Consider the following 12,566-nt stretch of genomic DNA (forward strand, 5'->3'; position numbering starts at 1 on the left):
AAACCAAGAGGACATCACAAATTCTCAGACTACAAAAACAGATTAAAAGGAAATATTTAGGAGTCCTCTGACTATTTCATAGAAAGTCAAAGAGCACCATACGTGAGGCCAAAGTATTAAGTAAAGAAATTCCAACTTCACCTTCTGAAACTTAATTATGTTCCTTATTTTGAAGTTTGAAATATATTAAATAATTCATCTATTTAAAATCTGCAAAATGCATACTCCAGGTAAACTAAGCTCTTCAGAATTTATTTACTTTACTGTTTCCCATCCCTATATAATATTCACTCTCCTGAAGTTGCACCATTCTCTTGATAAGCCACTCTTTCTAATGGTGCCAAAATTACACACTGGGAGAGGCACAGAGCTACAGGTTGATTATTTTCTTGCACTATGGTGAAATGCCTCATCTGCATTCATTTACAGGTAAGATTACAGCAAGATCAGTGGCGTTCTTGGAGAGCCAGATACAAATCTATAATTTTTGATCTGTAACTGTTATGCAACAGCAATCTGCAAGACCAGATCCACCTACTTCGCTGACAAAGCACCTTCATTTGTCAAGGATATGATCACATACCAAAAATATTTCAATTAGGTAATGAAAGACAATCTTGATCCAAATAACGCTTAAAAATGACTGATTCAGTAAAATACAAAATGCATTTGGATAAGTTAGAAGCACAATTTTATGTTATTAGAAAAAAAGCTGAATTCTTCCATTACACCAGGTTCTCTTTTTTTAAAAAAAAATTCATTTCCATTTAGATTGAAATGTCATAATATTGAAAACATCAATATGTCAGATCTCCAAGTGACACTATTGGTGTAGAATTCTGACAAAATCCAATTTCACCATTTCTTATTACTGTGCGAATGGTTTCACACACCACATACATCACACAAGGATACCAATCCACACTACCCTTTAGTGCGGATTCAAGGTGGCGCTCTACACAGTGATCTTTACGCTAAAGAAACCGCAATTTAGGTGCAATTATCCCCTTGACCCCAGTATCTGTCAACTCATTTTCAAAAAAAACATTGCTTTGTTTGGAGGTACTGGCAGTCTCAGTGGAAGTTATTTTTTTCTGTTCATATCATTGTTGCCATAGCTGGAGCCCTTTTCTATTTCTGTCATTCCGATCATCCATCGCATACCAATGGAGGCTGGAAAACAAAGATAGCATTTTCAATACATTATATAGAAAAATCCAGACTCTCAGTTCAATTTGCTAACAGTTCAAATACAAATTAAAAGGATGCTTGTTTGCAAATTCACAAGTCCTTCATAAACAACTTAAAAATGTTTCATTAGATTCAGTTTGTCCTCAACAATCATTGGTTCATCCATACTAACATTCAAGTAGCAGTAAGTATGCACAAAGAAGCAGGGAACAAGTAACATAACTGAAAGCAGAGTAGTAGTAAAAAGGGCAATTATTCAAAGCACCAGAAGTAGAAAGCAAAGTTCCATAAGGCTCAGTGCTGGAACCAATGCAAAGAACATTAAATCTGAGAGTGGTAGGGAAGAATAGTCAAACCTGAAAACCACAACACTCTAACTAAGATACATTAAACAAACGACATGCAATGAGCAAATTAATTTCAATATTGAGTAAACGGTTATATTTTTGGAAGAAAAGTGTGACCACATTGTTCAGAAAGATTAATCTAAACAGGGTAAAGGAACAAAAGGGAGTACATATACAAAATTCACAAAGTGGCAATGCAGTTTAATAAAGCAAACCAAATAAGTAGAATTTATTTCTAGATGGATAGAATTGAGAAACTATGCTCAACACGTATTGAACTTTTGTTAGTACTTGGATATAGTACACAACTTTGTTGCCAAATGGAAATAGAGATCTCTAATATGATGCAACAAGATTTTACAAGAATAGTACTAATGTGAGATCATATCCATCTGGAAAAAGGATTAAAACAAGAAGTATTTTGAACAGAGAAATCCAAGAGTGACTCAATAGAGGTCTTTCTAAAAAAAAATTTAAAAACATTTTGATAGACTAGACATTATCTCCATTTACGTGGAAAAGGAAAAATAAGGACATCACTAGTTGATAATTAAGAACCAACCATTTTAGCCCAGAATGTGTCGAACTAGCACAGGGGCTAGACAAAGCACAGCTGTACAAACATATAGAAGGAAGGATTGGTAAGAATGAAGACTGAAATAGAGGTTTAAACCGTTAAAGTTTAAGAGTAGAAGGGTCAAATGGGGCATAAAACATTGGTAGATTAGTTCAGCCTTACAGCCTCTGTACTTATAATTTATGCAATCTAAGTTATTGAAAACAGCACTTGAATAATTATAATTAATTCAAAATCTTAATTTTTGTATATTGGTTATGTTTTTCAATTTTCTGATAAGCTTCAAATTCAGTCTTTGGTAATTATTTTCCAAATTTCTTGATCACACATTCTACTCAAACATAAATAGGGGAAAGAAAAAAAATGTCACTGCATGCCCCAATCTGGCTCAACCAAAAAGACTTTCAGGAATTGTACTCTTGTGTCACTGTGAGGCTAGTACAATTTACATCCAAGTCTACAACATAGAAAAATAGTACATCTACTACACAGTGATTACCCAAACAAATTTGGATTTAAATTTGGAGTATGTAGATATAGAGATAGATATCTGTAAACCTCAAGGATTTCACACCCAGCTTCACTGTGTGTATTCCATGCCTCAACTCGCTATATTATGTTCCCAGGCTTAAATCTAACAACTGGTTCTGTCAGGTCGAGTCAGACTCATTTTCAACCTAAAGATAATACCAGTGATCCTTCATTTTGAAAAGGCATGCTTTAAAATACTTCTCTCCTGTTATGTACTACAACAGTCAATTGGCTTAACTCTGTACATGATATCACAATATTGTTGATAGTTGCTGTGCTCACAGAGTGGAATATGCTAAATGGGTGAGGTAGCTAGCCTGCATTCAATTCAATTCCATTCCTGCAACCAGGAATCAATTGGAGAGTCCCACCTACTGACAGAAGATTGGCAATTCCATCCTAGTCAGTCAGTGCTTATTGAGCTCAAATGGAATTTTAGGAACTCAGGCAACTAATTAAAAAAAGGTTCTGAAGAAGGGTCACTGGATTCTAAACATTAACTCTGCTTTCTCTCCACAGATGCTGCCAGACCTGCTGTGTTTTCCCAGCAATTTCTGTTACTGTTTCTAGAGAGACGTATAATGGTCTAAACTGCCATTATATTTTTTTGCAGCAAGCAAATTCAAGTCAAATGGCTGCAGCATCTGCATGGCCATGTTTGTAAAGCACAGATTGCAGTGTCTATGCCACTGGTATAGTCATGTGAATACATATTTTTTAAAAATGGAGTCAGAATGAATAGTCAACTATTTCCTCAAGCTCAAAAGTAAATTGCCATCCAATTTAAACTGCTGACAATAATATTTACCATACCAAGGGATTACTGAAAATATACCTAAAACAGATGTTTGATGCAATGAAAAACCTTCTGCAACATGAGCAAGATCCGAAGTTAATTTAAAACAAACTGGAAATCAGAGTGCAGGGCTGTTTTTAATGGCACACACTCAAAACCAACAAAATAGGAATAGCTTTTCATTGTAGTACATCACCAACATTAAATTGAACCAAAAGATAATTCAACACCAAGACTCCAGAAGCATAGCTATAAAATAAAAACTTTTTGAAGGAAAGAAGGAAAGAAGGATCAAATGGCAAAGCAACTTATTAAATTCCTTAAAGTCTGGTTGTCAGCAAGTGTAGGAAGTGGGAATAAGCAGTATTCCAAATGTGGGAACAGCAGAGTGCACAGCCTTGGACACACAACAGGACAATTAATATAAATTAACAAGGAGAAGCATCCATAAACATCACTGTTTGATAATGATTAACCCCAAAGAGAGTTCCGAACAAGACTGATTCATTTGCAGTTATCTTCGGATCACCTTCCAAAACGATGATACATTATATTTCTTCAAGGTTCTTAATTGCACAAACACTAGATTTCAGCCAAATCAATTCACTCAACATAAATGTTGTTAAGCACACTGGATATGGCAAAGACAACATCTCAAAATGTAATATTAAAAAGCTTATGCTCCCAAAGAGTACAGTATTGCAGTACAGTTTAAATACTTGCACCTAAGTTTGTGTAAAGTTGGATTAGATGTCCTGTCCACAAAAGGTTGGATAAAATAACTGCAGCCTAACAATCTATCCTCAATAGAGGTGAAATGGAAAGTGTCAAAAGTGCAATGAAATGGCACTACTTAACAACTTTTCAATTATGCTCAGCTTGGGATTACCAGGATCACTCTGCCTCAGATCTCGTTACTACCTTAGTCCAAACATGGATTATTGAATATGTGAGACAGTATAAGTGAGTACCTGGAGAAGTTGAGGTCTTAATCTGAAATACCAGGCTAGACTGTTTAGCGCAAGAAGCTATTGCGGTAAAAGGAGTCCCACCAGCAGAACAGACCCAGAAGAGGTGGCAGCAGAGTGTTATACAAGGAGGGAATTGTTGTCTCTCTGCTGAGGATTCGACTGAAGAAGTCAATGAAGTCTCATGGCATCAGTCAAACATACCAACTACCATATATGGTGTCCCCCTCAGCTGATGAATCATTAAGTCTGCATATTGGATACTACTTGGAGGAAAAAAAATTACTAGGATTTGATTTACTTCATGTTACTAGCAGTCAGGAGTGATAAAGGCACAATGTATTCTGGGAGGGGAACTTAAATATCCATCACCAGGAGGTGCTCAGAAATGGTTGTTAGTAATGTCTAGAACTAGATGATTTAACTGCCAAACTGGGTCTGTGGTAGGTGGTAAAAGTACATGTTGGGGAAAATATATACCTGACCTCACCCTCAACCTGATATTGCATGCATCTTTCCATGACAGTGAGTGCCCAATGCACAGTCCTTACGGACGTAAAGTCCCATCTTCACAGTGAAGGGTGTTGAGTAGCACTACCACCATACTAAACAGGATAGATTTCAAACAGATCTAACAATTTTAAACTGGGCATCCAAAAGGTCATCAGCAGCAGAATTGGACTCCAAACAAACAAACTTCATGGTCCCAGACAGCCAGTGGATGAAAGACGACGACAGGAGAGCATGCCAGATGCAACACCAGGATTATCTTAAAAAAAAAGAGAGGTCTTAACCTGGTGAAGTTATGATACAGGACTCTCTTGCATGCCAAACAGCAGTGATAGATAGAATTGAATTATGCCGTAACCAACAGATCAAATCTCAGCTCTGCCACATTCAGGCATAAAACGATACCAGATGATTAAACAACTAATTGGACAAAGTGGTTCAACAAACATCCCCACTCTCCATGATACCAGGGCCCAAACACATGAGCACAAAAATAAGACTGAAGTACCTGAAACAACTTCACCCAAAAGTGCTTTGTAGATGACCTCCTCTGGAGGACCTAGGATCAGAGATGCCAGTCTTTAGCCAATCTAATTCACTCCAACATTCACGGACAACATTCTGGCAACAATACTGAAGATCTGCCTTCAGTTGCCAAAGCCCAAAGCTCTCGAATTCTCTTCCTAGATCTTCCCACCTTTTCCTTCTCCTTTAAAAGGATTCCAAGTCATTGACTAAACCTGATCATCTGCCCTAAAAGTGACTCAGCATCATATTTTGTGCGATAATGTTTGTGTGAAAAACACTGAGACATGTTACCATGTTAAAAGTGATGTATTGATGGAACTTAGCAGACAACCATCTCAAACACTTAACTACCATGTAGAAAGTGAGCAGATACTTGGAAACATCAACTTCAAAGTCATACATCACTGACAATATGTCTTGGAGTTTTCATTGCTGGAACTCCCTACCCACTATGGGAGAACTTGCACCACAGACTTCTGTGGTTCAAGGCGGACTCACCAAAATTTTTTCAAGGGCAATTCGGGATGGCCAATGATAGCTATTCTTTTCAGCAGCACCCAAATCCTGTGAATTTTTTTTTAAAACAGCGAGATAGGAGCAAAATGGTGAATGCTTAGCAAAAGAACTTTTGAAGTTGTAACTGTGGAAGGGGAGTAATTACGAATAAATTTGGAGTAGTTCACAAAATTGTTACAGATCAATTGTTTGAAGGAGATATTTTCCAACCGGTTACCTGAACTGCATTTCTGAATTACTAATCCAATGATAAAACTATTATTTCACCTTATCTCCGGATTCCATTCTGGAATAATTCTGAGGTTACATCACAAATTTTTTTCTCATCACCAACCTTGTACAGAACCTTGTTACACCACACAGAGTATGGAGACTGTTCATTCTCAACATTAAAAGAAGTTGAAAATATCTTCCCTGCTTCTTCCTTCTACCCACCTAGAATATGGATCTCAAAATATTTAGTTCGTGGTTGTGTCCTATTATCCAGCTACCTTAGTGACACTTTTACCTATGCCCCCTGTACTCTGAAATTATTTTTCAAACCTCCTCATTCTTACTGCCAAGATTTACTACATTATAAATGAGAGTAGAGTTTTTTAACAAATCAAAAACAATTGTGGAAGCTTGTTTTCCAAACTTTTATCACTGCCCTCTTCTCTATTAACCAAATTCTCAAGGCGATGTTGAGCACAAGTTTTGAAAGTGCCCTTAAAAATTCCAGAGTTAAAAATGGATTATGTAAATAGTGAACACAGTGTGGTTACAGTATTGATCCCTGGGGAGCACCTCTTTCTACCTTTTGCTAGTTTAACTAACTTTAATTCATTCCCTTTGTTCTGTTTTACAACTAGCTTTGGAGTTTTTGGAGTCTCCAAAAATATTACATTCACTGCATTTACTACCTATTCTGCTACTGCAAATAATTCAAAGTTGGCCAAGCACGATCTTCTCATTAGAAGCTAAATCATAATGCAGAGTTTCAATGTTTTTTGTCACACTGAGTAAGGAATCCATTATTCACTTGCCACTGGCATGAAGCTAATCAGCCCTCAAAATTCCCTATTTTTTTTTTAATTTCCCATTTAAAATCCTAGAATCACATGCTATGCAGTATGGACACACCACACAAACAAAAGCTACAAGTTTCTTCCATTGTTTATTGAATTATGAAGAAAGGGCTACAGTAAGAAAAAAAAATGACAAAACTTAATAGCAGCTATCTTTTTGTATTGTTTTGGTAATCCGTTAATGGGTACTTAGTAAGTTAATTATGTTACTTTCTGATCAGACCAATCTCCATTTTGTTTAACCTCAACAAGATTCAACATGAATATTGTCAACATGCTTATTACATCAGTTGCATAAGTTGTTATTTTAGTAATATTATTTTAATATCAACCAGTCAGGTGTATTTAGAGCCAACAAGAAATAAAAGGAACACTGTTAGCCAATTTCATTCCCATTTTTACACTAACCTTTTCCTTAGCAGGTGTCCAAACTTCATATTTCATTTCTATTAACAGACAAAACATTACCAAAATATGTTCAAACTTACCAATTCAAATTTTTTTGAAAGCTGGCTATTTTACCACAATAACTATTTCCTATACCCTTTGTGAACAATAAAAGTTGATCATGCGGAATTCACTTATTTACAGCACATATCCTTTTGGCGATGAACAACTGCTTCTAACCAGGTACCAACAGGAATGGGCACCAACCAGTGTTTGTTTATATAAAAACTTCATTCAAAATAGTTACTTGGTTTGTACAACCATCTTTCAAAGCACATGTTTACAACTGTACAGCAGAATCTGATCAATTCTACAATGGAAATCTGTAAACCAGAATGTACTGTTAGACAGGTTCATTTGCATTATTCATTGCAAATAACAGATCACAGGAAAAACACAAAATGAATGACATTGCTAGATTAACATATCACAAATGGTTTTAAAGTATGTAAAGCTCAGATTCTTCCAAATCTTCAGGAGGTGTCAAGTTCTTATGTCCACTGGATCAATCTTAAGTAACATTTGGTGGGGCAGAATCTGTATGACTTCAACAAAATTATTGCATAAAACATGGGGACAGATTTCTGATAGGAGGGAAAGGAGTTCAAGAAAGATCAGAAGTTTTATCTCTTGTATTGTCTCACAATAAACTTAACACACGATTCATCAATATTATGATTGAATAGCATGGACAGAGGCCTGGCAGTAACTCATACCCCTAACCAATAAACTACAGTAGTTATATCAGTTAGTATTCTAGAGTGGATTAAAAGTCTAAATTAAGCTTCACATATGGAAATCATACGATCCAGTCCCAGGAAATTAATCTTTGTTATTTAGAAGGCACTCGTTACTGTTGCAGATGGTCTTATTTTTTAATCATCAATTTTCTTTCAGTTAAGAAATAATCATTGTACAGAAATGCACAGCAGGTACCCCAACCCTGCACCAAAATTGCATTAAAAAAGGGTCAAGGCACTCAGTCTGCTAAAGAGAACCACCATGAATCCCTTTAAATTCCAAACTTTAGAAAAGGAAAACAATTAAATGTAACTACTTTTCTCCAAAAGTAGGCTTAAAATTTTCTTTTTCCCCCATCCTGATATGTCTTCCTGCATGCACAAAGGGTCCCAGCTGGGTCAAGCATGAAAATCAATTTTCTGGTAAAGAAACTAGGGTGGGGGTGGAAACTAACAGCACAAAAAGAGGTACATTAGCATTCTCTGCCCTGTGTTGCAGTCTTATGGCAAGGACTTAAAACTGTTCAAATTTATTAGGGCAACAGCTAAGCTCGAAAGATAGGTTTTAAAACACTAGTAGTAAAATACAATAGCGTGCCTAATGCTATGTGAATTTCACTTTTCAAATAGATGTTGGTCCAACTAACAGCAATATTTGAAGAGATTAGAGACATAAACGCATCTTATGCTTTCAAATGTAAAAGCGTCTAGAGTTCATTACCTTCATAAACCAGAGGTTTCATCATTTTGGTGACTGCACAAGTTCAGACAAGGTAAGCTTTACCAAACTAGAACAGGTGAAAAAAATGAAATTGATTGAAAACTACCTTTATTCTACACCTTTTTCACTACAGCATAGTGAGCTAACAAGCAAATCACACATTTTCCCAGATCTTAAGCAAAGTTTATCCCTGTGGACAATGCAAATTTTCTAAACCGCAGCAACCATGCAGCACACACATGCTTATCAATGAGACAGAAACAGGATATCATCTCACTAACCTTAAGTTGACCTACATACAGGGAGACACAAAAGTCCTGAGGAAATCAAAAACAGCAAATCTGAGCAAACACCTAAGCAGGTTATACAACAGAGAAGGAATCTAGTTTTTCTACTAATCACATCAGTTTTTACGATTATTTCTTATTCAGGAACATCTGTTAGAAAGTGAAAGATTGAATTATTACAAATACACATCCATTATTAAATAAGTTATGCTTATTTTGTCATGACTACAACAATAAAGTTATGGTTGCAGTCATGAAACGGTTCATAAGTAGGTGATTTACCAAATGACTCATTTTATACACATTATCGAGGGCACACTTCCAGTCCTAATCTCTGCTATTAGTTGATCCCAGCTGGGACATAGGTAGGAAACTTTAATTACTTAATCAAGGAGGATAAATGTTTTCATGATTCTCATTCGTAACACTTAACAGGGTAACCCCTACTTGAAACACACACAAGTTAATTTTGAATTAGTCAAGGTAAAGTTGAGCTTTCATCAGTCACCTGTGAAACAGCTTGGGTATACACTGTGAAAGCGGAGATGAGTGATGACCACTTACTTGAAGATACTGTAAAGGGAGAGGCGGTATTGGAATTCTCTCAAAATGGCAACATCTTGAAAAAGAAAGGTAATTGCAACCTACCAAAATCTTTACCAAAATCAGGGTCCAATATGACAGTAAATGCGTTAGTTGTGTTATTTAACACCAGCACTACATCCAAGGGATTACAAATTTCTAGTTCAATGATTTTGAACCCTTCAAAAGACCATAAAGGAGAGAATCATAATCTCTTCAGGGTGTATGTGCAATAGCAGGCCTATCTTGCATAATGTCAGCAGAATTCCTGCAGTAGCCCAGGAACAGCCCCCAGAAATGAGCTCAAGTATCTTTTGTTCCACAGACTTTTAAGTGGGACTTTTGAAAAAGTAATTTGCTGTGCAAGTATGCGGTACAAACCCAATTGACAGCCATTCTACATTAAATGCCACCTGGCTACTCTGATTTCATCTTCCTCCCTATCAAATCCCTAAAGGAAGATGCCTCTTTTTAACTAATTGACTATTCCTGAAAACTTTAGGAAAGTCAGATTTCATCTTCGATGCCAAAACACAAACCATCATAATAATAGCACACAATTATGATTATAGTTAGAGAAAAAGGCATACTTCCATTACAAGAGGGAAATTTTTTTTTAAAAAAACAGCAGAGAATACAAAGGCAAAATTTATTCAAGCTTTACCACTATTTCATGCTCATCTTTCCAAACCCAATCTACTAATTAACCTCATGAACATATTGCTTTTAAGAATGAGACTAGAAAGCTGTATTTGATGAAAATGAAATTATAGTGCATTTCCAAAAGGAGGTCATGTATGAAATAAAAGCTTTTTAAAATTCTACATCTTTCAAAAATTAATGCAACATGTTATATTCTAAAGTTTTCAGAAAGCCCTAGTTATTCACCTGCAAAAGGTGAACATATGATAACAATCTTCAAATAAGTCTCTCTGCATTTTCTATTGATACTTATTTGTTGCATATTGCTCTAACACATGACAGTTCCTCTTGGTGTTTTGCTCCAGAGAAACGGCAGCCCTCTAGTACTTCTCCCTTGATATATGCATTCCTATTAAATGTTCCATAATCTCCGTTATGAAGAGCTTTGGCCATATCGATTCACTTGCACTCTTTGGCTGCCATTACAATTGTAAATGCATCATTTTAATTTCCACCTCATTACGTTCTCTTTTGATTTTGTCTTTCTACCCATGCTAGACACCTCTCCATTTCTATCTTGGGGCGACCAACTCAACACAGACATTTACTACAAACTGACCAACTCCCACAGCTACCTAGATTACACCTCCTCCCACCCTGCCCCCTGTAAAAACGCCATCCCATATTCCCAATTCCTTCGTCTCCGCCGCATCTGCTCCCAGGAGGACCAATTCCACTCCCGAACCACCCAAATGGCCTCCTTCTTCAAAGACCACAATTTCCCCTCTGACGTGGTCAACGATGCTCTCCACCGCATCTCCTCCACTTCCCGGACCTCCGCCAGGGATATATTTCCCTCTCCACCCCTATCAGCGTTCCGGAGATACCACTCCCTCGTCAGGTCCACACCCCTCACCAACCCAACCTTCACTCCCGGCACCTTCCCCTGCAACCACAAGTGCAAAACTTGCACCCACACCTCCCCCCTCATCTCCCTCCAAGGCCCCAATGGATCCTTCCATGTCCGTCACAAACTCACCTGCACCTCCACACACATCATTTACTGTATCCGTTGCACCCGATGTGGTCTCTACATTGGGGAGATAGGCTGCCTAATTGCGGAACGTTTCAGGGAACACCTCTGGGACAACCGCACCAACCAACCCAACCGTCCCGTGGCTCAACACTAACTCCCCCTCCCACTCCACCAAGGACATGCAGGTCCTTGGCCGCCTCCATCGCCAGACCCTGACCACATGACGCCTGGAGGAAGAGCACCTCATCTTCCGCCTAGGAATCCTCCAACCACACAGGATGAATGTAGATTTCTCCAGCTTCCCCATTTCCCCTCGCCTACCTTATCTCAGTCCCAACCCCCGGATTCAGCACCTCCCTCTTGACCTGGAATCTTCTTCCCGACCTCTCCGCCTCCGCCCCCACCCCCTCTCCAGCCTATCACCCTCACCTCCTTCCACCTATCATATTCCCAGCGCCCCTCCCCCAAATTCCCTCCCCCCTACCTTTTATCTCAGCCCACTTGGCACACCAGCCTCATTCCTGAAGGAGGGCTTATGCCCGAAACATCGATTCTCCTGCTCCTCGGATGCTGCCTGGCCAGCACATTTTTCAACTCTGGTCTCCAGCATCTGCAGTCCTCACTTTCTCCTACCTTCTCTTGATCTCCAGTCTCCTTTCAGACCTCCTAATACCTCAGTACTTCAAGTTTCCTACTCTCCTGCTATTCCTGGCTTGATTTCCTTGTAGATAAGCCAACAATTTCCCTGTGACTCATGAGTGCAAAAGGGAGCCATTGAGGCACTCCCCAACTATCTTATGCTTTGCTCACCAAACCTCTAAGACAGCCTGCATTTAAGAGCTGATCTTTAATCTCTAAATTACTCCTCTGTCACTTTCACCTCCTCTGATTATCTCACCCTATTGCACACATTTAAAATCAAGTTTGCCTGTCTGGGCAAGTCACACGATAATTTTGAAGTGAACTACCTTCAATAATTTCCCCTCATAGCCTCTACACTAATTCATCTTAGGTGATTTTAACCTCCATTCGGATGCACCATGTTCTCTTCTCCAACTTAACTTCATTCTCCATGTAGAT

At 38.0% G+C, this 12,566-nt stretch overlaps 1 protein-coding gene across 5 annotated transcripts in view; it reads right to left on the reverse strand.

Annotated features, from left to right (window-relative positions):
• Positions 1-668: 668 nt before the first annotated feature.
• Positions 669-12,566, reverse strand: part of agpat4 (1-acylglycerol-3-phosphate O-acyltransferase 4 (lysophosphatidic acid acyltransferase, delta)) — a 180,816-nt gene continuing 168,918 nt past the window's right edge. For 3 of the 5 annotated variants that reach the window (XM_072581204.1, XM_072581203.1, XM_072581202.1), the window contains exon 9: positions 669-1,173. In XM_072581204.1, coding sequence (XP_072437305.1) covers positions 1,085-1,173 — 89 coding nt within the window. In that variant the 3' untranslated portion in view covers positions 669-1,084. Of the gene's footprint in view, positions 1,174-7,439; positions 7,478-8,939; positions 9,007-12,566 lie in introns of all 5 variants that reach the window. The other 2 variants (XR_011961906.1, XR_011961905.1) reach the window with 2 other exon arrangements.

Source organism: Chiloscyllium punctatum, chromosome 11 (assembly GCF_047496795.1).
Source record: "Chiloscyllium punctatum isolate Juve2018m chromosome 11, sChiPun1.3, whole genome shotgun sequence".
In the NCBI taxonomy this organism is placed as follows: domain Eukaryota; kingdom Metazoa; phylum Chordata; class Chondrichthyes; order Orectolobiformes; family Hemiscylliidae; genus Chiloscyllium; species Chiloscyllium punctatum.